The 25,822-nt window shown below is 46.4% G+C and overlaps 1 protein-coding gene across 2 annotated transcripts in view; it reads right to left on the bottom strand.

Moving 5' to 3' along the window:
• Positions 1-25,822, bottom strand: part of casz1 (castor zinc finger 1) — a 365,293-nt gene that overhangs the window by 49,446 nt on the left and 290,025 nt on the right. For both annotated transcript variants that reach the window (XM_078557753.1, XM_078557754.1), the window contains exons 10-13: positions 22,603-22,693; positions 13,820-13,984; positions 4,581-4,753; positions 2,827-3,668 (exon numbers count right to left, since the gene is read on the bottom strand). In XM_078557753.1, the coding sequence (XP_078413879.1) occupies positions 2,827-3,668; positions 4,581-4,753; positions 13,820-13,984; positions 22,603-22,693 (1,271 nt within the window). The remainder of the gene's footprint in view (positions 1-2,826; positions 3,669-4,580; positions 4,754-13,819; positions 13,985-22,602; positions 22,694-25,822) is intronic.

The following is a 25,822-nucleotide window of genomic DNA, read 5'->3' as shown; positions in this document are numbered from 1 at the left end:
CTCCCTATCTCTGTAACTTCCTCCAACCCCACAACCCTCCAATATATCTGTGCTCCACTAATTCTGGAGTTCTGGCCTGTCGAGCATTCCCGATTTTACTCGCTCCACCATTGGCGACCCTGTCTTCAGCTGCCTGGGCTCTAAGCTCTGGAATTCCCTCCCTAAGCCTCTCCAACTCTCTACCTGGCTTTCACCTTTTAAGACATTTTTAAAACCTCCTTGACCAAGCTTTTGGTCACCTTTTGTGGCTCAGTGTCTGATTTTGCTCCATACCATTCCTGTGAAGCACCCAGGGGCACTTTATTAATGGCGTTTTATAAATATAAGTTGTTGTTGTTGAAAGCATCAGTCTGACACATCGGTGACTTTAGCCTCACCCACCCCCACCCCATCAGGGAACTGATGAGATTAGGCACAACGCTACTTTTAAGTCAACAGAATACAATTGGACAGTGTATAAACCTGGCATTCCACCTCATCCCCTGGGCTTCACACAGGGTGAGTTGGGTTAAAATTAGGCCCCACAACCTGTCAAACCTCAGATTGGCCGGTGGTGAAGGATAGAACACCAAAGCCTTGTTATCATTCACTTACGAGCAAAGAATCTAGAACTAGGGGGTCCACTGTTTAAAAATAAGGGGTCGCCCGTTTAAGACGGAGATGAGGAGAATCGTTTCATCTCGGAGGACAGTGAGTCTTTGGAACTCTCTTCCTCAAAAGGCGGTGGAAGCAGAACCATTGAATATTTTTAAGGCAGAGCGAGATAGATTCTTGATTAACAAGGGGGTGAGAGGTTATCAGGGTTAGGCGGGAACGTGGGCTTGAGGTTACATTCATATCAGCCATGGCCTTATTGAATGGCGGAACAGGCTCGAGGGGCCGAGTGGCCTACTCCTGCTCCGAATTCGTATGTTCGTATGTTCCCTTTGGGCACGCAGCCACACAGCAACCTGCAAGTTACTGCACTGGTGGAGCACAAGTGGTTCCCTTTACAGTACTACACAAAATATTTAAAGGTACCGTGCGCTTCAATGAATAGTCTAAGCACAACAAAAAACAAACATTAGCAGGGGCATTGCTGACAACCTTTATTTAGAGAGACACACACTGCACATGTTGCACCTCCAATAAAACCCCCTTTCAGCCTGCCCCATGTGTATTTGAGCCAGGTGGGTTCCCAATTAATGCCCACCTGCTGAATATAAATAACCCCCAATTAATATAAAATTAACACCATCTACTATCTCACCACAGTTCAAAATGCTTCAATGGGAACATTTATTTATAAAACCGCCTGCAAAACCACATCTCACTCCTTCCTTTTCTTTGCCTGAAGGAATATTGATGGCTATTAACCTGGGCGTTCCTGATGAGGTCGCCTGGGTCACATAAACAGGAGCGTTTAGCTGTAAGTCACAGCCTCCTGTTACTGCCCCTTTAACTGAAAGTGCTGAACTGTTAATCGCAGGTTGGAGAAGGCTGCAGGCACTTATTCAAAACTCTCAGCTTACCCAGGGGGGTTACTTTTGTACAACGCAATTGTCCTTAAACATCTCTGTGGGTTTTTACATTGGAACTTAGAAACAGGAGTAGGCCATTCGGCCCCTCGAGCCTGCTGCGCCATTCAATAAGATCGTGGCTGAGCTGATTTTTCTTTTTTTGGAAAATAGATGGAAGGCGTAGAAAGTTGCACGGACTTCCATTCACACCTGGATCTCTTCCACCCTCTGGGAGCTGAGCTGTTAATTAGGTTTTGAAGTGTTATCACATTTCAATAACATACAGACTTGCTCTATAAACAGTAAACCAGCTAATCAAAAGAAACCCTAGAATCGGACTCAAAATCTAAAAAGACGGAGAAACTCATACTCACTTGACCTGATATCTGAACTTTTACAGGGGAAGAAACACTTCAACAAAATGATCATCCCCGTTGTGAACGAAATAATAAAGCCTCAAAAAGGAATTGGAAGGATAGCGAATCTTTACAGTGCAGACGTAATTCAGCCCATCGGGTCTACACTGACTCTCTGAAAGAGCATTCTGCCTAGTCCCACTCCCCTGCCTTATCCCCGTAACCTTGCACATTCTCTCTTTTCAGGTAGCAACCCAATTCCCTTCTGAATACCTCGATCGAACCTGCCTCCACCACCCTCTCAAGAAGTTTGTTCCAGACTCCCAACCACCCTCGGGGTGAAAAGAAATTTCCTCTCATCACTTTTACTCCTTTTGCCAATTATTTTGAATCCTCAGCAATGCACAATTAATATACCGAACATTACTTGGGGGGGCGGGGGGGGGGGATTGAGGTTTAGTGATGGTTTTAAAGGATATTTAATGTTCAAATTCAAACTCAGCTCCAAGAAAAGAACTCAAGGTCTCTCCTATACAAACAAAAGCAAAATACTGCAGATGCTGGAAATCGGAAACAAAAATAGAAAATGCTGGAAAAACTCAGCGGGTCTGACAGCATCTGTGGAGAGAGAAAACAAACAGAGTTAACGTTTCGAGTCCGTATGACTCTTCTTCAGAGCGTTTTGGTTTCAAGATCTCTCCTGTTGATCCCTCTCTTGAACGTTAAGAGGCCAGTTGGGCTCAGTTTCTAGAGAAGTTGGGGGGAGTGGGGTGCGGGGTGGTGGAAGCACAAAGCTGACCTGAAATATATTGGGGTTAGCTTCCTCGGGAAGGAGTAGGGAAGAGGGAAGAGAGTTCTCATCTGCTGCTAAGTTCTAAGCACTGTCAGTATAAAGTTGCAGATGATCTGTTCCTCATCCCTTATTACGATGAGCACTAAATAGCAGGATTATTAATTCCGCAATGGCTTACCTAAATCTGCTGGGTTGGACGGCTTGAGAGCAGCGGCCGCGAGGCGAGCCATCATTGGTGAGATGAGTCCCTTGCTGGCTGTGATCTTCTCCATGATCGAGGTTGCCGCCGGGGACAGAGGCGTGGAGTTGCCGGACCCTGGGGCAGCTTGCGAAGGCGATTCCGTCGACAGGGCAGAAACGTTGGAGGAAATGGTGGATATCAGGCTGGCTGCCGACACGGGAAGGGCCACAGAGACCCTGTTGGGAATGATGGGGAAGAAGGGGCCTGTGCCAGAGAGGCCGGCATTGGAGAGAGCCAAGGCAACGGGTATGGAGCTGGCAAGCGTCTGAGGGAGTATGGTTGACATCTTGGTTGCCGGGATGACGCTACTCGTCGGCTTGACAGCCTGGGTCGAGGAGATCTCGGTGGTGGGAGTTGGAAGGAGCATGGGCATCGAGGACTGCTGGCTGGTCGGAGAGGCGCTCAGGCTTGAGTTCTTGCTGCTTATCGCGGAGTAGTCAATGAGGTCATCGTTGCTGGAGTCATCTTGTTCGTTCTCTTTGCGGCCCAGCAGCTGCGAGGCTAACCCGAGGCCTCCCGCGTTGCGGATGTGGCGCCGCTCGTGTTTACGCTTGTGCGAGGTCATCTGGCTGGTGGAGGTGAAGGTGAAGCCACAGCCCACGCGGATACAGTGGAAGTGGTTGGTGGCCTTGCTGTAGACGCAGCCCTCGTACTTGCACTCCTCGTACTTGTAGAACTTCTTGAAGCCGTCCTTGGCGTAGGCGTCATCCTTGATGTGGTAGCTCTTGTGCTTCTCGATGTCGCACTTGTTTTTGAAGGTGAAAGTGCAACCGGGACGCCTGGGAAAATGGAGAGATTAATGAGCAAAGTTTTCCCGAATTCCGATTCCTCTTCTGCCCCTCAACTTAATTTACTCATCACCAAGCACGGATAACAGAGCACGTGGGAATCCTGCGAACCACCCAATTCAATAGGCGGAGAGGAAAAGAAAGACTTGCATTTGTATAGCGCCTTTCACAACCGCCGGATGTCTCAAAGCGCTTTTGAGTACTTCTGAGGTACAGTCACTGTTGTAGGAAACGCAGCAGCCAATTTGTGCACAGCAAGCTCCCACTAACAGCAAAGTGATAATGCCCAAATAATCGGGTTTTTTTTTTGTGTGATGTTGATTTAGGGATTAAATATTGGCCAGGACACTTGGGCTAACTCCCCTGCTCTTCTTCAAACTAGTGCCATGGAATCTTTTTAAGTCCACACAATGGAACAGACAGTTTGACGTCTCATCCGAAAGATGGCAGTTCCGCCAGTGCAGCACTCCCTCAGTACTGCACCGGAGTGTCAACCTTGATTTTTGTGCTTAAGTCCTGGAGTGGGACTTGAACCCAGAACATTCGAGCATCAACGACACAAGTAACCCAAGCATACAAACTGAGCATGCTCCATGAGAGAGCTCATGCTCAGGCATTTGTTACCCTTCCTCCAACCTTTGCATACAACAGCTTGTGTTTAAATTACACCTTTCATATCCTAAGACACTTACATAGGATCCAAGGGCAGGTCATTCATCCCAACTGGAGTCTACCTGCCCTAAACTAGAAGCTTGCTGAGGCTGAATAACTCTTTCCCAGTCATCACTTTTACTTACAGACTAGGATATGGATCTTGTGCACATACTGAAGGTGCACTGTTAAAGATGTCTTGCTCTAATGGTAAATGCAGTGGTAAATGGGTTCAGGATGTGAAGTTGTTACCTGCAGTGGAAGTGTGTGGTTTTCTGTCCGTAGAACTGACACCCAAGGGTCCCACAATCCTCAGTTGCACGGAATCGCTGAAAGCCATCGTTGATTAGCTGGGCGTTCTTCTTGTGGAAGTTTTCATGGGTCATCACATCGGAAGTACTGGTGTAAACCTTAGTGCAACCCACCTGGAAGGGAGAGAAGCAGTAAAGCCTGTTGAGAGAGCTTTGAAGGAGATTGTCAGGGTGCAGAAAGAGGTTCACGGAGAGAGGTTCAGGGAGGGAATGGGACTCAGGCAGCTGAATGCAAGGCTGCCAGTGGTGGAGTTGCAGGAGGGAGGCTGTGCAAGCGACAGAGTCAGAGGGATGGAGAGTTTGAGAGGGAGGTGGAGTTATAGAGCTGGAGGAGGATGGGGAGGGGAGAGGCCATAGAGAAACTTAAATAAGAAGATAAGAATTTTCAATGTGAGTCATGGGGAATGTAGTATTAATAATATGTTAGCTATATTGTTACGATACACAGATGAAAGGCATTGGTTAATTAACACTTAGAACACTCATAGAGGGAGACTGCTGGGACACTGGGTTGATCGGCAGGAAGCAGACATACATAATGCTGCGGTCTGTGAATAAACCTATTATCAAGAAAAATATTTGTGTCTTGTTCCACACGTTACAATCTGGCTTGGGATCCATTTAACATATAGGTCACAGGAGTAATAGGGAACAGGAGTAATGTTTGAATGGGACATGGAAAGGGTTCAGATACACAGCAGGGTGTTGAATGAGCTGCAGTTTACACAGAATGAAGATGAGGAGGCCACTGAGGACACAACTGGAACAGTCGAGACTAGAGATAACAAAAGACACAAGTGGTGTTTTAGAAACCAGTAGGATGGAGGTGGCCGATGGCATGGAGATGGAAGTAAATGCTTTTCTGAAAGTGAGTATACGAGGTTGGCCACACAGCTCAGGGTTAAACAGGAGGCTGCGCTTGCAAACAGCCTGCTTCAGCCTGAGGGGGAGTGGGGTTGCGGGATTAGAGTTTGTAGTGGGAGACCAAAGTCTTTGATCTTCCCGATGCCCAGCTGGAGGAGGTTACAGCTCATCTGAGGTTGTATGTCTGTCAGCACCAGTCATGTAGAGAGATGGGTGGTGGATAGATAGCACTGGCCATTGCCAGCAGAGATGTGGACAATAAACATGAGGCTTTGGATGATGAGGCCATGGAGTGGTACGTTCATGAGGAAAAGGTTGGGGCCAAGTATTTTCCTGAGAGATTCACCTGAACTTTCACTACCCATCAGAAATGTTACCATCTAATGTTCTGGTGCCAGATCTATGAGGATTTAGTGAGAAGTTCAGGCCTGGATTGTTCCTTTAACAGTAAAACCCCTTGATCTGGATTTTCTTTGAAGATGAGTAGAGATGAGCACTTAATGTAAATATCCAAAGTTGCATTATCTTACAAAAAATAGAGTTACCTTCAGTTTCTAAGAGAAAAAGATGAAAGACTCATCAAAGTATTTCGTTTTTAAAGGAACCTGCAGCACTCAGAATGTTTCCTTCTAGGTTTTTTCAGTGGTCTTGTTCACTGCTCTACTTCATTTTCAAATTAGGAAATTTTATTTATAAAAGGATGGCCCCCTTCGTTTCTGTGTGAGGATTGTCCGGGAACAGCACTGAGATTTAATTGCTCTCCGTGTCTCTCAGTGATCTAACTGTTCTCTCCGTGGCTCTCAGTGATCTAACTGTTCTCTCTGTGGCTCTCAGTGATCTAACTGTTCTCTCTGTGTCTCTCAGTGATCTAACTGTTCTCTCCGTGGCTCTCAGTGATCTAACTGTTCTCTCCGTGGCTCTCAGTGATCTAACTGTTCTCTCTGTGGCTCTCAGTGATCTAACTGTTCTCTCTGTGTCTCTCAGTGATCTAACTGTTCTCTCTGTGTCTCTCAGTGATCTAACTGTTCTCTCTGTGTCTCTCAGTGATCTAACTGTTCTCTCCGTGGCTCTCAGTGATCTAACTGTTCTCTCTGTGGCTCTCAGTGATCTAACTGTTCTCTCTGTGTCTCTCAGTGATCTAACTGTTCTCTCCGTGTCTCTCAGTGATCTAACTGTTCTCTCCGTGGCTCTCAGTGATCTAACTGTTCTCTCTGTGGCTCTCAGTGATCTAACTGTTCTCTCTGTGTCTCTCCGTGATCTAACTGTTCTCTCTGTGGCTCTCAGTGATCTAACTGTTCTCTCTGTGGCTCTCAGTGATCTAACTGTTCTCTCTGTGTCTCTCAGTGATCTAACTGTTCTCTCTGTGGCTCTCAGTGATCTAACTGTTCTCTCTGTGTCTCTCAGTGATCTAACTGTTCTCTCTGTGGCTCTCAGTGATCTAACTGCTCTCTCCGTGTCTCTCAGTGATCTAACTGTTCTCTCTGTGGCTCTCAGTGATCTAACTGTTCTCTCTGTGGCTCTCAGTGATCTAACTGTTCTCTCTGTGGCTCTCAGTGATCTAACTGTTCTCTCTGTGGCTCTCAGTGATCTAACTGTTCTCTCTGTGGCTCTTAGTGATCTAACTGCTCTCTCTGTGTCTCTCAGTGATCTAACTGTTCTCTCTGTGTCTCTCAGTGATCTAACTGTTCTCTCCGTGGCTCTCAGTGATCTAACTGTTCTCTCCGTGTCTCTCAGTGATCTAACTGTTCTCTCTGTGGCTCTCAGTGATCTAACTGTTCTCTCTGTGTCTCTCAGTGATCTAACTGTTCTCTCCTTTTTTTTTTGTATTCATTTATGGAATGTGGGCTTCGCTGGCTGGGCCAGCGTTTATTGCCCATCCCTAATTGCCCTTGAGAAGGTGGTAGTGAGCTGCCTCCTTGAACCGCTGCAGTCCATGTGGTGTAGGTACACCCACAGTGCTGATAGGAAGGGATTTTGACCCAGTGACAGTGAAGGAACGGCGATATATTTCCAAGTCAGGATGGTGAGTGACTTGGAGGGGAACTTCCAGGTGGTGGTGTTCCCATCTATCTGCTGCCCTTGTCCTTCTAGATGGTAGCGGTCATGGGTTTGGAAGGTGCTGTCTAAGGAGCCTTGGTGAATTCCTGCAGAATATCTCTCAGGACTCCTGCTCACTGAAGTTTGTGACCTCCTGTTGCCTCCATTTTATGTCCCTTTCTTCATTAAATGCTGTTGCCCGCGTAAAAATCCAAAGATTGTAACAAAGGAAAACAGACAGCAACAGAGACAAGATGGAGATGTTTTAGGTTCGCACCAAGTAGAACATCCTCATTTAAACCTAACCACGGGACAGGGGGGCAGTTGATAACAGCTTGGTGTTTAAAACTTTGATTTTAGTTTTTACAGTAGCATTCAGGAGTTCTGACATCACTAGATGTTACGGTGCGTTATTAGTACAACCACGTTAAGCTAATGTCACAGACAGTCACTTCTCAGCTCTAATATCTGCAAAAATTATAAACTGGGTTTTACACACCCCCCCTGCGGGCGTGAGTTCAGTGGGAGGGTGACCAGCCCATTACCTTCCCACCCATCTCCGGCCCCCATAGTACAGGGGCCCGCTAGACCACCTGCCCATAGGCCAATTGGGGCCCTTAACTGTCCACATTGGGCACTTAAAGGTCTAAGTCTGCCTCTGCCACTGGCTGGCAGAAGGTGGACCAGAGTGGACAGGCCCCCTTTTCACCAACCTTGGTGTAAGGGAGAGAAGAAAGGGGGTTACCTCGACTGAGGGGGTGGGAGGAGGGGGCACCCTGTGTGCATCGGGGGGCACCCAGCCCCACCCACCCAAGATATTAACCCCTCCCCCCCATGTTTCTCTGCCTTGCTTCCAAAACCCATCTCCGCAACCTCTTTGCAATTCAGCCCCACATTCTGCTGAAACTAGGGGGTTTATTTTCACCTTTGCTGCCTGGATGGGAATCTGGCAGAGTGGAGTGCCCCCTCCTTATAGAACCTGCTCCTGATAGAACCCCAACCCCCCCATATGGAAACCCCTCCACGTGGAACCCACCCAGTTTTCATCCCATTGATTTCTACGATGGGAGTGTGATCTGCGGCTTGCCATCGTCATGTGACCTGAGTCATGTGACCTCTAATGTCATTCCCTCGTGAGTAAAGGATTCAGGCAGAAGCCATTTTATCCCCCCACATGGAACACATTAGAATAAGATTATTTTCAGGTCCATGACATTGATCAGGACCCAAGGGTCTGTCATCAATGTGAAAAGTTGACTCTGTCTCTCTCTCTCACAGGCGCTGCCAGACCTGCTGAGCATTTCCAGCATTTTCTGTTTATATTTCAGGTTTCCGCAGCATCCGCAGTATTTTGCTTTTATAACAAGATCTTGCATTTATATAGCACCTTAATGTGGGAGATCTTTCCAAGGCATTTTATAGACAAAATAAAAACTGACACTGAACCAAGGAAGGGCAGGTGATCAAAAGCTTGGTCAAACAGTAGGGTCTTCTGGAAAGATTTAAAGGGGGAAAGAGTATCAGAGAGGTGTAGGGAGCGAATTCCAGAACTTAAGGTTGAGGCAGCTGAAGGCACAATCTCTTAAAAGGGTTAATGTCTCTGCCCAAATGATAGGAATAGGAATTTCAGATGAGTGCATTTTGACCCTGTTGGTTTATATTTGCACAACTTCATTCCAATAAGTTATTTAGTGATAGAAATTTCTGGTTTAATTACTTTGGGTAGAAACATAAAGATTTCATTGATTTCAGTTCTTGTTGGAAAACTCAATTGTAATTCCATTAAAGTCAACTTCTCCGCTCTTGTAGATTTTCTGTCTGGAAGCTGGTAACTTCTTAATAGCGGCAGCTATTTTGCTGTTAGCATCTCACCCCGGAGGCTACTCTTTAGAGGGCAGCGCCTCCAACAGCCTTGACCCTAAGCTCTGAAATGGCCTCTCTAAACCTCCCCGACTCGCTATCTTCTCACTCCTCGAAAGTGACCTCTGTGTCAAAGGTTCATCTGTCCAAAGATCTCCTTATGTGTAGGTGTCAAGTTTTGTTTGATGACACTCTGGTGCGACATTTTGCTGTATTAAAGGTGCTATGTAAATGCAAGTTGTTGGAGTTTAGACAATGGGGATGATTTTAATTCCTGACAGATAGCGCCCGCCCACCATATGTTCTCGCCAGCGGGAGGTCCAAGCATCTTACTGCACTCCTTCCGCTCCCAGCCTCACCCACAAAAATAGTTACTTACTGTGGGGGGGGGGGTGATTTGAGACAACATTCCATACATTCTATAGCTCTTGGGGCGAAAGGGGTCAAAGGGTATGGGGAGAAAGTGGGAGCAGGCTATTGAGTTGGATGATCAGCCATGATCATAATGAATGGCGGAGCAGGCTCGAAGGGCTGAATGGCCTACTCCTGCTCCTAGTTTCTATGGTTCTAAAGCCGTTCCTTTAAGATGCTCTGGTGAGGTCACATGTCCCCTGGTACGACAGGTTGAGTATGCAAGGCACATGCTTTGCCCGACCCAACCCTCAGAATCGCAATTGGGATCCTACGTGCGTTTCAAGAGAGGGACAAATTGCTCATGGCGACCAGTCAGCTTCAGATGGACACCTGGAGCAGAACGTTCCAGCCCGCCCGCCTGACCCGAGCGGGAGTGAAATAGTGCGCGATGATGTCGGGCGAGTGTCCTGACGTCGTTGCGCACTCTCGCGATCTTACAGTCGGCGGGCACGCAGGGGAGGCGACAGTGCGCCTACCGACAATTCCCAGGCCTAGTAAGGCCCTTAAACAAGTGATTAATTGGTATTTTCCGTGGCCCGCTCGATTAGCAGGCCGGAGAAAAGCCCCAGGCAGCCCTTGCATTTTTTATACAAAACCTCATTCAGGGGCGGGATGAGGTTTCCACAACGGTTACTAAAAAAAAGATGAAAAATTTTTAACATCATCTTTCAACCTGTCCCTCTCCATGTGACTGAGTCACACGTGGGGACATGTTGTAAAATCTTTATCCTTCATTGTAAAAGTCCTCAGCTGCCTGAGGCAGTTCTGTGCCTTCAGGGAGCTTTCAGTGCGCGTTCCCCCCCTCCCCCACCCCGCGCAGGCGCAGACTTCAGCGCTCGCGCTCCTCCGGCCCCCACCCCCGGCAGCACTGAGGCGCTCAGTACGCGTTTCACACGGGCGGGCTGGTAACTGGCCAATCGGCGCGGTCGGATCCCGATTGCGGGTGGAAGTCCATCTCGCAGCCACTCCCGGGCCTGCTCACCTCTCCTGCCCGACCAGGGGGAAAGTCCTGCCCCTGGACTGGCTTCGTGGTTTCACCGGGAAAGAATGGGTGCAGGCAGGGTGGGTGCAAGGGTGGCGCAGGAAGTGCAGCACTCCGATGTTAGTGCCATTGCAGCTGGGTGGACAGAGTTAAAATTGGCCCAAACGAGTTTTGGAGACCTACTCTCGGGCTGAGGCTTGCGCAATACTGTGGGGTTCCTGCTCGATCCAGAGGTGGTGTCTTTACAATAGGATTTTCAAATGAGCTCCCACCTGCCTGTTCAGGTAAAAGTTAACCAGCCTGTGACAGTCTCCAGAGAAGAGTCGGCAGTTTATTTGATGCCTTGGCTAACATTCTGCCCTTAACCAACATCACCAGAAGAAAACACATTAATGGTCATCCCTCCCTTTTTTGTTTTATAGGATAATAGAATGAGAGAGTGGTTACAGCACTGAAGAATGCCATTCGGCCCATTGTGTCGCTGCTGGACCTCTGAATTAGCAATTCACCTAGTGCCACTCCCCTGCATTTTCCCCACAGCCCTGCAAATCGTTCCTTTTCAGATAATGATCCAGTTCCCTTTTGAAACCTCAACTGACCTTGCCTCTAGCACATTCTCAGGCAGCGCATTCCAGACCCTAACCACTCGCTGCATGAAAATGTTTTTCCTCATGTCGCCATTGCTTCATTTGCCAATCACCTTAAATCTGTGCCCTCCGGCTCACCGTCCTTCCACCGATGGGAACAGCTTCTCCCCATCTACTCCGTCCAGACCCTCGTGATTTTGAACACCTCTATCAAATCTCCTCTCAACCTTCTCTTCTCCAAGGAAAACAGCCCCAGCTTCTCCAATATATCTACATCGCTGACTTTCCTCGTCCCTGGAACCATTCTCGTAAATTTTCCCTCACCCTCTCCAATACCTTCCCATCCTTCCTAAAGTGCAGTGCCCAGAACTGGATACAATACTCCAGTTGAGGTTGAACCTAATACAGGTTTAACATGGACTTCCTTGTTTTTGTACTCTGTCTTTATTGATATAGCCATTTTTGAGGTGTGGGGTTGGAGAGAGGAAGGAGTGGGAACCAGCGTTGTGTTTACAGGGAAGCAGCACTGACAGGACAGCATTGAACATTACAGACGGTAAAAACTGTGATCTAAAATGATCACTTTCTTCTTGAAGGAACTGATAATCCTTTAAGGCATTCAGGAGGGCATTAGATGGTTAACTAAATAGAAACAGGGAAACAGCAGGAGAATGACACTGACTCATAAAGCTCATTCGGAGAGCCGGTGCAGGAAAGATGGGCCGAATGGCCTCCTTCTGCACTGTAACAATTCTGTAATGCTACTATCACAGGTTTAACAATTGTCAATCACCAAACTCAATAATTGACGCAAATGTTTTGTAAGCATTGAGCTAAAGGACCCCTCCTAAAAATCCTATTTGTTCATTCATAGTGATATCAGTCCCTTATTCCTTATCCTCTGAACTTGACTTCTGCTGTTGAGAGAAGGAACAGGAGGATTTATTTCGAGCCGAAGTCTCCCCCTAACACGTATTATTTTAACCGCACGTTCCCCGGCCCTGAGCTAAAATTAGCCTCAAATAATATCACAAACAAGCAGGAACTGCTTCGGAATGACAACCTTGCTGCTGGAAGCAGAAAACGCATTTCCTGCAGCAGATTGGGCTCAGGGAGCCTCTGCAGAGTTCATAGAGGATATCGCATGCTGGGAATTAAACGAGTGCGGATGTGTCACGAGTGTGAAAGACTGAAAAACTCGCAAGAGACGCAGCCTTGCTGGAATTATAGCAGGCTCTGGCACGAGTGAGATTTCAGCTTTTTTTTTTTCAAAAAAAAAAGGAAATCTCATTTGTTATAAAGCTTTGTTCTTCATTCATTTGAGAGGAGGGATATATCTTTTGAACCTCCCTCCTGAACTTTGTCTGCTCGACCAGACCCAGTGAGCGGTGAGACTTCCAGGGGTTTTCACTGGCTTCACATTCCCAGCAGCTGCTGCCAGCGCTGTTGCTTCTTGTGTCTTAATTACCGTCAGCCTCCTGCTCCTAGCTTCTTCCTCCTTACCTAACAACGTGGGCATCACCAGGACTGTCAGAAAGTGGCCTAACGTCTGAGGGTTTAACGCTCGGTGACCTGTGATCTGGGTCAAGCTGTTTGGTGTTTGGAGCATTGTTCTGGCTTCTAACAGGTCAGGCAGTTTTGTCCCCTCCTCTCCCTTGGATTACTGCTCATAACAGTACAGGGAACATTGTAAATATATTTTAAAAAAAGTAATCCTTTGTATTTCATTGTCGTCGGAAATCAAAGGAAAATTTAACACCCTCGAATTCAGAAGCTGGTTAAAGGGCCAATTGCGCTCATTGGCTAGTTAATAACCAAGATTTAAAACCACACAATAAACAGATTTATTTTCTACCTTTTCTTCCAATCCTCTGTCCTTTCTACCCTCCTCCTATCAAAAGGTTGGTTCCGGTTGGGGCTGATCTCATTGGTGCTCCCTGTGGGGGCTGATTCCACTGGTGGTCCCTGCTTCTCTTTATTTATTCTTTTATGGGATGTGGGCATTGCTCCTCTCTAATCCGCCCTTGCACTGGGGTGGCGTGCTTGGCCAATTAAGGGTCAACCGCGTTGGGCTGGAGTCACATGTAAGGCGAGAGCAGCAGATTTCTTTCCCTGAACCAGATGGGTTTTTATGACGGTTGGTGGTAGCTTCATGGTCGCCATTACTGAGACCAGCTTTCAGATCCATTAATCCAATTTAAATTTCAGCGGAACGCCATGGTGAGGTTTGAACCCATCTCGACCCGGGCCTCTGGATTACTAGCCCAGTGACAGTACCACTATGCCACCATCTCATCTGCTGTGTTTGGTTCTACTGGTCCCACACAAACGCTACCCAGTAGCAAATTACTGACCAGCAGTAACTCAGTATATTGTCACTGCATTCAACGTGAAGCAAAGGAGAAACTAGATAGCTCCTGGGTGGGAGGGAGTTACCTGCATGCAGTGATAGTGTGTGCTCTTCCCATTGAGGTGGCAGCCATGGTAGTAGACGCTGCAGTCATCTAAGGGGCTGAACCGCATGAAACCATGTTGCAGGGAGTTATCCCTCTTCTTGTGCATGTTGTAGTGTCGAATCACATCCTGTTTACTGGTAAATCTCTGTCGGAAAAACAAGAAGGAATCAGGATAATAGATTCTTGTTAGGTAAAGGTCACTCATACGTGGCGAGGAAATCAAGCGACATGAAGCGAGAGCAGCAGAATGGAGCTGAGATGCAGGTCAGTCGTGATCGAACTGAATTGTGGAACAGACACGAGGGGCTGAATGGCCTCCCACTGATCCTGATGTCCCCAGACCCCATTTTAATCTGCCCAGGCCATTCCAGGTCACAAACAGATCGATGCCACATACTGTGCCCTGTAGTTGCCATCTGAGCACTGCTGGCATTGATTATTGCACCAACTGTTGAAATTGGAACTTATAAGGGAGGAGCCACAGTTTTATGGTGACTGAATAGGTCAAACCCCAGCACTACTACTACGTGGGAGTCACAATCTACAATTCATTCAGTTAGAGCCAGTGGTTTATAGCCAATGGGTAATTAGTCGAATTCTGTTTTCTGAGATATGTCCGGGATGTGGGGACAATCCCGGGGGTAGCGTGTTGTAATTTGGGAATAGTGTTCCATGACTTGGGAATTAAATTCTGTGATTCTTCCTGTCTTTTTCCATGAGAACGACAGACCATTGGCCTTCCCTCTGCTCGATTATTCTGCTGCTGACCCATTGGGTCAAATTGATATTTAAGATTCATTTCATTACGCATTGTGTGAACCTCATCCTCTCTTCAGTCATTTCTTGCTCCAAGTGAGGTGAGGGATTGACTCCCTGGGTAAAAGAAGGGATTTATTGTAGAATCACCGGTTTATCATCATCTTCCAGCACAGGAAGAGGCCATTCGGCCCCTCACACCTGTGCCAGCTCTTTAAAAGATTAGTCCCATTTCACTGCTCGTTCACCATAGCCCTGCAAATTTTTTCCTGTTCAAGTACTCGCCCAATTTGCTTCCGAAAGCGAATTATTGAATCTGCTTCCACCGCCCTTTCTGATCTTAACTTACTGCATTAAAAAACATTCTCAGCAGATTGCTGGCTCCATGAAAGCTATTTTAAATACCGGTTTGCAAATTCTTTAAGATAAAGTTCACCGTCAGGGATGGGTGGACTCCTAGAACCCAGGGAGAGGCATGTCTCCTCGTCACTCGCACACTTCCCATTTGATTCCTCATTTTTCTGCATCGTTTGAGGCGATACTATTAATTCTGACATTTTTCAGAATTTAATTCCCTCTACTCAGGGATGAATAGTGCGCGAGAGACCTAGAAGTTGTTCACTCCAACTGTGTCCGGGCGCAGCATTTTTTTTATTCTTTCACAGGATGTGGGTATCGCTGGCTAGGCCCAGCATTTACTGCCCGTCCCTAATTACCCTTGAGAAGGTGGTGGGTGAGCCGCCACCTTGAACCGCTGCAGTCCATGGGGTGTAGGTACACCCACAGTGCTGTTAGGGAGGGAGTTCCAGGATTTTGACCCAGTGACAGTGAAGGAACGGCCGATATATTTCCAAGTCAGGAAGGTGAGTGGTTTGGAGGGGAGCTTGCAGGCCAAGGTCTGGCTGGGGCAACAGTAAAGGGGGGATGGGGGTGGGGAGGGAAATCCGACCTTGGGTGTTAACACCAAGTGAAAATATCGAGGAAATTATAGACAGCCAGGTCCACAGTGAGCGGCAGTTTGAAACACAGAAACCCCCTGCAGAAACACTGAACTCCCTTTATAGTCCCTCTTTATACCACAGATAGGGGATAGAATATCTCTGTGCCAGCTATTAGATAACACTTTACAGTTGTCAAAGTGTATCCCTTATGTCATAACAGTTTGCTTGTAAAAGCTTAACTGCTTTTAATGTTTTCATAATTTAAAGTCCATTTCAAGCCTTAAGTGTCAGTTGTGGCATTTCTTCTGCTGACTCATTTGATTTTACTTTGTAAGAAGAAAGTGTTATTCTTTAAGCCTCGCCTTCTAAATAATGAGCTCCCCCTTGCCCGTGTTCTATTCCTCCTCGAGCACAGGGCTCCCAGGCCTCTGCCAACGCTACTATGAAGGTGAAAGGTGCATCAGGCCAACCGCAGACGGAGATCTGCCTCTCATCGTCCCTCTCGCCCTGGGAGGGGCCCAATATCAGATGCTCTGGAGCTGGGACCGAGGTCAGGTATCAGAGCGGATGATTTCTCTGTTAAATCCCAGGAGAGCGCATGGATTTCAGATGGAGTGGTGAGTGTGTATATAAAAGAAAAAAATATTTAATTAAATAAGGGGGTCTTTAGCTAATCCAGCATCGTTTGTGTGTTCATAATTCTGCAGGGTAAGGTTTAATATTTTTGACTAGTTTACACTGATTCTGTCTCACCCAAGGGAGAAGTTGAATGCAAGAGTAGGGACAATGGGACTGGAGGTTTATTCCACTCGTCAGTCACATCTTCATTATTCCAGAAGTGGTTTCTGAAGTGCTGCCCATTGTTTATCCTGCTCTCTCCCTCTTTGAAAGCTATTCATTTCACAGAAGTCATCTAACTCTTTATTCAAGCTATATGGAAGGGCAGGTGTATAAATCGGAATATCTGTGAAAATTTGCCACAGGAATCAAGACAATCCACCTCAACCCACACGCATACACACACGCGCACATGCATGCACACACAGGCAGGCACATGCACACACACACGCGCACATGCACGCACATGCATGGACACGCGCACATGCATGCACATGCGCATGCATCCACGCATGTGCACACACACATATACATGCACACATGCACGCAAATGCCACACACACACATGCATATACACGCACGCACACAAGCACACACACACGCAGACACATGCACAAACATGCACACACACACACACATGCACACGCACACAGTGCTGTGACTTGGCTGTTGATTTAGACTTGCAAAGCTGCAAGATGTCTTACACAAGAAGAATAAATCCAAATTGTTACTAATGGTACAAGAACTGTCTGTAGGTTAAAATCACAGTGTGCAATATTGAAGGAATGTTGAGGCCTTTGAATGAAGTTGCTTTGACTGCCACTTTAACAAAGCTATTAACCTCTTGATTTGAAATTATTTAATAATATGGATCAAACAGATCTTGTTGCCAATTTCAGCTCTTTACTGTCAGGGCATTTTGACACTGCCTCTCAGTTATCCATCGCCACCTCACCCAAACCACCGCACCCTAGTTTATTGCTTGAAGCCTGTATTTTTGTTCTCCTTCAATGATGCTATGATGTTTTGCTCCAGGGATGGTATGAATAGTGAATAAGGATCCAGTTCAAGACATCATTTCAAAGGACGTTCTGGACCAAATACTTCTTCCCAGTTTGATCTTTATGGCCAGATTTTCTCCCCTCTCCTCCTGGAGGCGACTCATTCGACTGTGTCCGAGGGTACCTGGACTTTGCTCGATTCTGCTCTAACATCAGAATCGAGGAGCAAGATCCTTTCTGTCTTTAACCCAGAACTGAGATCAACTAACTCAACACAGGCCAGGAATTGTACCCTAAGTATATATGCTTCAATCACCATAAATAACCTTGGGTAAATGCCAAAGCAAGAGACACCAATGTCTCCCATTTTAATACTTGCAGCCTGACTGAATACAGAGCAGTATTAAATCTCGGTTTATTGCAGCACACTCAAGGAGATTTGCTGTCTTACCAACATCATTTAATTCGGGCTCAGTCTTGACTTGCTGCAAGAATTGCAGCAGATTTCAGAAGTACGATGGAAGATGACAGAGTGAGAACATCAGAGGAGAAAATGTAGCTGAAGTCACAGAGAGAGCGGGCGAGAGAGAGCGAATGAGAGAGAGAGAGAGAGTGAAAGAGAGAACGAATGAGAGAAGGGTAGAGAGCATGAGAGAGAAAGAATGGAAGAGAGAGACAGAACGATAGGGACAGAGAGAATGAGACACAAAGAATGGGAGAGAGAGAGAGACAGAATGAGAGAAAGAATGGGAGAGATAGAGAGATAATGAGAGAGAAAGATAGTATGAGAGAGAACGAGAGAGTACTAGAGAAAGAAAGAGATAGAGAGAGGAGAGAGAGAGAGAAAACAAGAGCAAGTAGGGAGAAAATGAGAGAGACTGAAAGAATGCATGATGAAGGGAATGAGAGAAAGAAAAAGAGCGAGGAGCCTCTGATTTCGAACATTCCCAATAATTTTGTCCTGCATTCAGATTTCTCTCAGCTCTAGAATCTAGTCAATATTTAATTTTATTTTTTTTAATTCAGTCTGCAAGGCGAGGGATGATACTTCACTAAAATGGCAACAGATGGTGAGACCGGCGCTGGCAGCAGTAAACAAGGATCACAGCCAGCTGGCACTAACGCAATGATTTTTAATGGAAAGAAAAAGCCCCCATGTGATAGAAATCACAGTACTATTATCAACAATAAATAAAAGCTGCAAGATATTACAGGAGCTAAATCTGGTTTGCACTTTTTTTTTTAAAGAGATTGATTAATTTATTTTGTTCTTGCACATGTTAGGCGCTGGGTGGAAAGATGAGTGAAATGGAACTGTAAATACAGCCCAGAGGCCAGTGAAACTGAGCCCCGAACCCATCCAACTGCTGCTCAGGCCAACCCTGTTCGAAGGATGCTAGTGCACCAGGCATTGGGGAAAGACTCGGATCCCTGCGATCCCCCACCCCTCCCCCCGCTAAACCCCCAATGACCATTCCACCAGAAACATTCAGAAAGGGCCGGGGGGAGGGGAAAATCAGCACCCGGAAAGAAACCGGGAAATAAGAGCACTGTTTTTTTCCTTCTGGGCATTGACCCGGCTCAACTCCTACCCACCCCGACCTCCGTGAGATACTCACCGGGACTGGGGACCTGCTGGAAGCCCTCGACGAGCTGGAGGAATCCCAGCGGATCGTTTTGCCTTTGGGTGACAGCGATAGCAGATCGGCCGCCCAACGGGCATCTCTCTCTCCCCGTTTTTAACTCCCTGGGTTTTGCCTGCTCTAAATTAAAACTGGCCTTTGCAGCTGGAGGTGGGTGGGGAGGGGGGAGTGGAGGAGTGGGGTGTAATCCCCTCTACAGGGTGGGCCTGTGGCTGCTGCTGTACTCAGGCGAGCAGGGAGGGCCTATAGGCCTATCTGGAGTACTGGAGCCTGCCGCTCGGAGGGCCACCTCCAGGCAGCTGAACTGTCCCACCCACCCCCACCCACCACCTCCAGGAAGCTGGAGGCCGACTGGAAAATCCCCGTGAGAGGCCTTTAATTGTGTCAAAATGGCCAAAGGGTGGACGGAACCAGGGAATTGGCAGTGTGCCAGCCAACAGCACCAATCCACCCATCTCCACCCAGGTGGGGCCTGCAAATCCTGCTCATGATGTTTCACGGGATTTAATTTAGAAATAAATGGCAGTTTATCCGTAGGGCAGACGTGAAGTGAGCTGGAGCGTTGGTGTTTCTCTGAAGCACAGACGGAAGAGCTGGGAGGTGAGTGAGATGTGGCAGCATTACCACTGGTGGGAGGATGTACTTACAGACAGAGGCCATTATAAAATTGGACTAATAATGGAAAACGTTGACGCAAAGCGGTGGCAAAGACATGGCAACAGGAAGTAAGATGTTGTTGCTCAGGAAGTGCAGGTTTAATAAGTTACAGGCTCCATGTTTTATTATTTTCAGTTCAAATCCTTTTAACATAAATTTATATTTGAATATTTTGGATGGTTCCACACAGATAACAGCACTAAAAATGGGACATCTGGATTCAGACTATTTTCTCCTAAATTTAAAAGTAACAATTTCTTGCTTTCAAAATACAGGGGGCTGAATTTTGCCATTGGTGAGCAGGGGGTGGGGCCCGCTCGCCAATGTGTAAAATGACGCGGGATGACATCGGGTGGAACCCCTGACATTATCCCACCCCATTTAAATCTTCACGAAGGTGGGGGCGCAGGGAGATCAGCTGCAGGCCCGCCAACCTGTCAATGGCCAATTGAGACCATTGACAGGATCATTAAAACAATAAAAGGCCCTGCCTGTCCAACCTTAAGGCTGGTGGGCAGGCCAGGAACCCCGGCGGACTTCTGAGAAAACATGAAACCTCATCCACCAGCGGGATAAGGTTTCATGTAGGGATTTAAAAAGTTGAATAAAGTTTTAGTGAAATTTATTAACATGTCCCATCTCGTGTGACATTGTCACATGAGGGGGGACATGTTAAGGATTTTTTTTTTCTATTTTTAATGTTTATACAACTGTCAGCGATCTCCCTGAGGCTGCACTTAGCCTCAGGGGGATGTGCGCTCTATCGTGTGCATGCGTGAAAGAGCGCACTCTCGCTTTTAGGGAATCCCCCCCTCCCCCACTATCCGCACAGGAAGTGCATAACGCTTCCCGCCGGACGTCATGCTGGGTGGGCCTTAATTGGCCGGCCCATGTAAAATGGCGGCGGGGCCCGATTCTCCGGCAGAGATCGGCTCCCCGCCCACTGGAGATTGGGTCAGGCTCACCCGCCCGACAGGCAGAAAATTCTGCCCAGGGCCTTCAAAAACAAATGACCCAACAGCTGTGTGCATATTAAAATATATTTTTTTACAAATTCAAAATAAATTGCGTTCATTTTTGACAAAGAAAATGAATATTCTGGGGTCAAAATGTAACAGTTTGGTTTTTCTGATTGGCCCCGTCTTGGCCCCAATGATAACCCCCGTAATGTTTTCCCAATTTTTACAGGTTAGAAATGGTGATTTTAGCTTGTGGATGCTTAATGTGTTTATGGGACTTTTAAGATGAAAGGGTCAGTACCTCTTAGAACAGCAAGAATGTCCCGGTCCCAGAAAAATACCAATGTTAATGGGAAGAATTTCTGTTCAGCGCTCCCCAATTTATGATCTTCCATTCACTCACACGTTCATTCACCCGAGCAGGAGTTGTACCGTTTTGTGGCAAGTGCTCCTGCTACGTACCAGAAATCAAAAACCTCCCAGTCACCTTTAGCTTAAACTAATTCGGAATCATTAAGCAGTTGCCATTTCATAAAACAGCCAAGTATATTTTTGTGGGTGGTTTTCTACATGAGGGGCTGTTTCACCTCACGACACCGATCTGTCTTGACACTCTGAATAAAGGATAATTGCTGATATTAACCGAACTCACTCGGTGAGAACGTGGTTGAGAGCGTACCATGTCCCAATTTACACTCCATCCCATTTTCCAATCCATCTACCAAGAGTTCCATCCAACTCTGATCTCACCCTTGCCGGGCAAGTTAGGTCCAAACTGGGTTTTGACATCTTCATTGCTAACTTAACACTTTAATCTCCACCAGCAGTGCGGTCGTGAATGTGTTTAAGTTAAATGACTTTTGCTGAAAAATAGAGACATGTCAAACATGTATCAAACAGTATGTCCCAGTTGCTGTTCGCAATGGGCAGGGTACAGACTGTACCCAACCAGCCCGTGCTTGCAAAACTCAAAACAGTGTCCAGCATTAGATATGATTCCGCGAATGGACATTTGCCAAATAATCCTCCGTGTGATAAGAATTACGCCAACAACCAATTTAAGATTGTCAGTCGAGCCCACAATGTGGCACATTTGTGTGTACTGGAAGCCACATGTATTAATACTCAGGGCCCTGTTCTTTGCAGACAGAAAGAACATGTACACACATTGCGCCTGCTTCAGCTAAACAAAATAAGTGACAGCCATTTGCTGACTCGTTCCTCAGGGCAACGCCTTGACCAAGCAGGGTCAAGCTACCTGGTTTAAATTTCAAACAAGGCTTGACAGTTAACTGTCAGTCACCATCACTGGTACATTCTCAATGGCAATGCCTCTACCAATCAGAGTCCACTTGCTGACCAATCAGCACTCTTTTCACATTCAGTGTAAATTGTTGTTTTCCCCTTATATTGGTATTCTTGGGAAGTGTCCTGATGAGTACAAGACAAAAAGTTTCCACATCTCTTTTTTCTGCAATACTCAAGTTCCGCACTACCAAACAACTATTAAATGACTCAATTTGTATTGCGGCTCACTTAACCCACATGTACCCTCCCAGAAGAACTGTGCCCTCTCTCTGCTAACTCCTCTTAACTGGAAACCCGAGAGAATTCCACGCAGAACTCTTCAGCTCAAGGTTAACTCCTCATTCAAGCAATAATACAAAAGTAAAATACTGCAGATGCTGGAAATCTGAAATAAAAACAGAACATTCTGGGGGTACTGAACATCTCAGACTTGCAGCATCCTCAGTATTTTGCTTCTGTACAAGGGTCAAATTCACTGTCACTTCTCTCCCAGGAATGCCCACCTTGAAGAAGTTCTGCTCTTCTCTCTGACAGGGTTTCGATCTTGTTAGATCTTCTATCTTGTTAGAACTTATTACATTTCTAACCTTTCCCCAGTTCAGACAAAAGGTCATTGACCTGAAACGCTAACTCTGTTTCTCTCTCCGCTGATGCCGCTGGACCTGCTGAGTGTTTCCAGTTTTGTCTGTTTTTTCGGTTTTGTCAACTTCATAATCAGTCAAACTCATTCACATTTCACTCTTCACCGTTTTTCAATACAGGGTACCAGAATCGAAGGCAAACATATAAAGAACCTGTTTTTATGTATTGCGGTACGGATATAAAAACGCAGAGGTCATCCGATGTTGTTAAACTTGTGTCCTGGGAATGGTGACCGTACCTGGTAGTTGCACTCAGGGTCCAGGCAGTGGTAATGCTCTCTGTATTGATAGGCGCAGTGAATGTGTCCACATTGCTGACTGCCAGAAAACCTGCAAATGAGGGAAAAAGCAGGAGCGATTCAGTGAGATATCCAGCTTTTTGTCTTCAGCTACCCCTTTTTTTTATTTAACACGTGGCCTAACCGTGATTTAAACTGGTATTCTCGGACACCCTGAATTAACACGCTTTCTAGCTAATAATCGATTAATACCAGACATTTCTCTATACGCCTGATCCTTAGGCCTTGCACTAGGACCAACATGACCAGCTGTTGTAGCACAGTGGAAAGCTGTGCACATGGCTGTAATGAGGCAGGAACAGACATGGGCCTATGACCTCGCATTGCCCCTGCTGATTCCACAGAGCTTTGGTTCTTAGAACTTGCTGTGTGTTTGTTGAGCTGCATTTCAGCATATTGAAATTATTTCCTTATTTCCCTTAGCTGAAGAATCTCGAATTATCGGGGGTGGGGAGCGGGAGAAGTTTCAGGATAAGGGGTTGTCCACTTAGGACTGAGATGAGGAGAAATTTCTTAATTCAGAGGGATATGCATCTTTGGAATTCTCTAGCCCAGAGGGCTGTGGAGCCTCAGTTCTTGAGTATATTCAAGACAGATTGATAGATTTTTGGGAATGAAGGGTTATGGGGGATAGGACAAGAAGGTGGAGTTGATGTAGAAGATCAGCTGTGTTCTTACTGAATAGTGGAGCAGGTTCAAGTCAAATCTCTTCTCCTGCTTTGATTTCTTATGTTCTTATTGGGGAGCAGGGAAATGATGTGATTGGCCTGTATTAAATCTCACAAGCCTTATTTATTCAGGGAAAAGCTAGAAGTATTAAACAGTGGGTCAGCAATTAGGACACAGCCCCCTTAACACCCCCATTCTAAACACCATCAGGGATGTCGGGGGAGTGGGGAGGATATTTTCTATAGTTCGGGTGTGTTCATAACATTATAAATGGAGCAGAAACATTAGTATTACCATTTCCAGAAAAACTGTTAAAAGCATTTGGAAAGCACGCACTGGCAGTTTTGCTTGGAATATTGAAATAGTCCTGATATATTTACCACGTCGGGGAGACAGTGGTGCAGTGATAATGCCACCAGACTAGTAACCGAGAGGCCCAGGCTAACGCTCTGGGGTCACGGGTTCAAATCCCACCACAGCAGCTGGTGGAATTTAAACTCAATTAAATAGATAGACATTAAATAGACAGACCCTTCCAAATGCACGACTGCTAGCATCTGGAAGGATAAGGGCAGCAGACACATGGAAACACCACCACCTGGAAGCTCCCCTCCAAGCCACTCATCAGCCTGACTTGGAAGTATATCGCCGTTCCTTCACTGTCGCTGGGTCAAATTCCTGGGACTCCCTCCCTAACAGCACCGTGGGTGTACCTACACCACATGGACTGCAGCGGTTCAAGAAGGCAGCTCACCACCACCTCAAGGGCAACTAGGGATGGGCAATAAATGCTGGTCTAGCCAGCGATGCCCACATTCAATGAATGAATGAATTTTTAAAAATTAATAAATCTGGAATATAAAGCTAATCTCAGTAATGGTGGCCATGACAACTATCACTGATTGTCATTAAAAATCCATCTGGTTCACTAGTGTCCTTTAGGGAGGGAAATCTGCCATCCTTACCTGGTCTGGCTTATATGTGACTCCAGACCCACAACAATGTGGTTCACTCTTAACTGCCCTCTGAAATGGCCCAGCAAGCCACTCAGTTGAAGGGCAATTAGGGATGGGCGGCAAATGCTGGCTATGCCATCGACACCCACATCCCATGAAAGAATAAAAATTTAACACACAGTCCCTACTTAACAGCTGACTGAATAGAAATCATCGTGCTCCATACAGCAATATGTTTGACCAAGTGTGTGCATGAGTTTGTTTCAGGTTACAGCAGTGGAAGAGCAAAATGGATGTGTTACAAAGGCTAGTGTCTTTCCAAATTGAAACCCTTTGACAGTCTCTCCTTGATGTGAAGACCATGTGTTGCTCTGGGCTATAGTTGTCTCTCCAGCTACAGCTGAACTGCAGGAATGGTTTCACCCTGTACCCAAGTGTTTCTGGGTCAAATGTTGGCTGGAGTCCATTCAGAGTGAAAATAAGCAAAGCTGATACCTGAATAGAGACAATTTGACAAGAGTTGTCATAGCCATTGGGCTCCTAACTCCATATAGCAGCAGTGTAAATTCAGACAAAGTGTGGGTCATGGTTACCACTGGGATTCCTAATCCAATTAGTTTGTAATTGTCTCCAATAGGGGCTCACAATTGTTATTTGTCATGTCAAAAGTCTCTCCTTTACTTGCCCTCCCAGTGACAGGTGAACTAGACTGATAAGAAACTCAGGGATTAGCTACATAGCCCTTGCTAAGGGATCAGTCTAAGTACACATGCACTCTCATTGGGAGCCACTCAGTGTGTGTGTGCTACAGTGGGTGTTAAATAACATAACAAAACAGGAGACAGTGTAACCAAGACAATGATTAAAAGATGCAGGATGGTGAATAACATGTTCCCCCATTTCCTAACTCCTGTCACCATCTGGGAGGAGGAATCAAGCTGGAATTCTTCATCAATGTTCAGCCAGCCTCCCTGCTACAGGGTGAGTCCCCGATAGAGGCTTCTCTAGATTGATACGCACTTTACAGTTGGTCCTCGAACCAAGAATTTCCCAACTTCATTGAGTATATGTGCCAGCCTCAGGGTTTAAACCCCAGGTATGTAAAACAACCACCTAGGGATGGGCAATGAACACTGGCCCAGCCAGCGAAGCCCACATCCTGTGAACGAATAATAAAAAAAACTCTCATTATGTAGTTCACTTCCTCCGTGAGGCACGTTCAGTTTGGCATTAATATATAGAGGCTATAAGTTCATTTCAACTGATCTGGGATTTTTTTTTTAACGTTTGTCTTTCCAAGTTACACTACACATAGTTTGATTTTTTTTCTCTTTTTCCCCTGGTCACAACACGCTCTTAAATACAAAAACAAGTGACAATACTCGCCATCAACAAGTATCATGTGACTGTGCTGTTGTTACTCTACAAACTCCGAGAGTGAGAATGAATGCGGCTGACAGCTGTCTATTGACCAGCCCAACAAGGTGGGAAGGAGGGTCCCTGGGAATCTTCTACCTCAGCTGCCTACCAACTGC

This window comes from Cetorhinus maximus, chromosome 15 (genome assembly GCF_964194155.1).
Source record: "Cetorhinus maximus chromosome 15, sCetMax3.hap1.1, whole genome shotgun sequence".
In the NCBI taxonomy this organism is placed as follows: Eukaryota; Metazoa; Chordata; class Chondrichthyes; order Lamniformes; family Cetorhinidae; genus Cetorhinus; species Cetorhinus maximus.
Note: the sequence above shows the minus strand (reverse complement) of the source record. Positions and strands in the feature narration are given on the sequence as shown.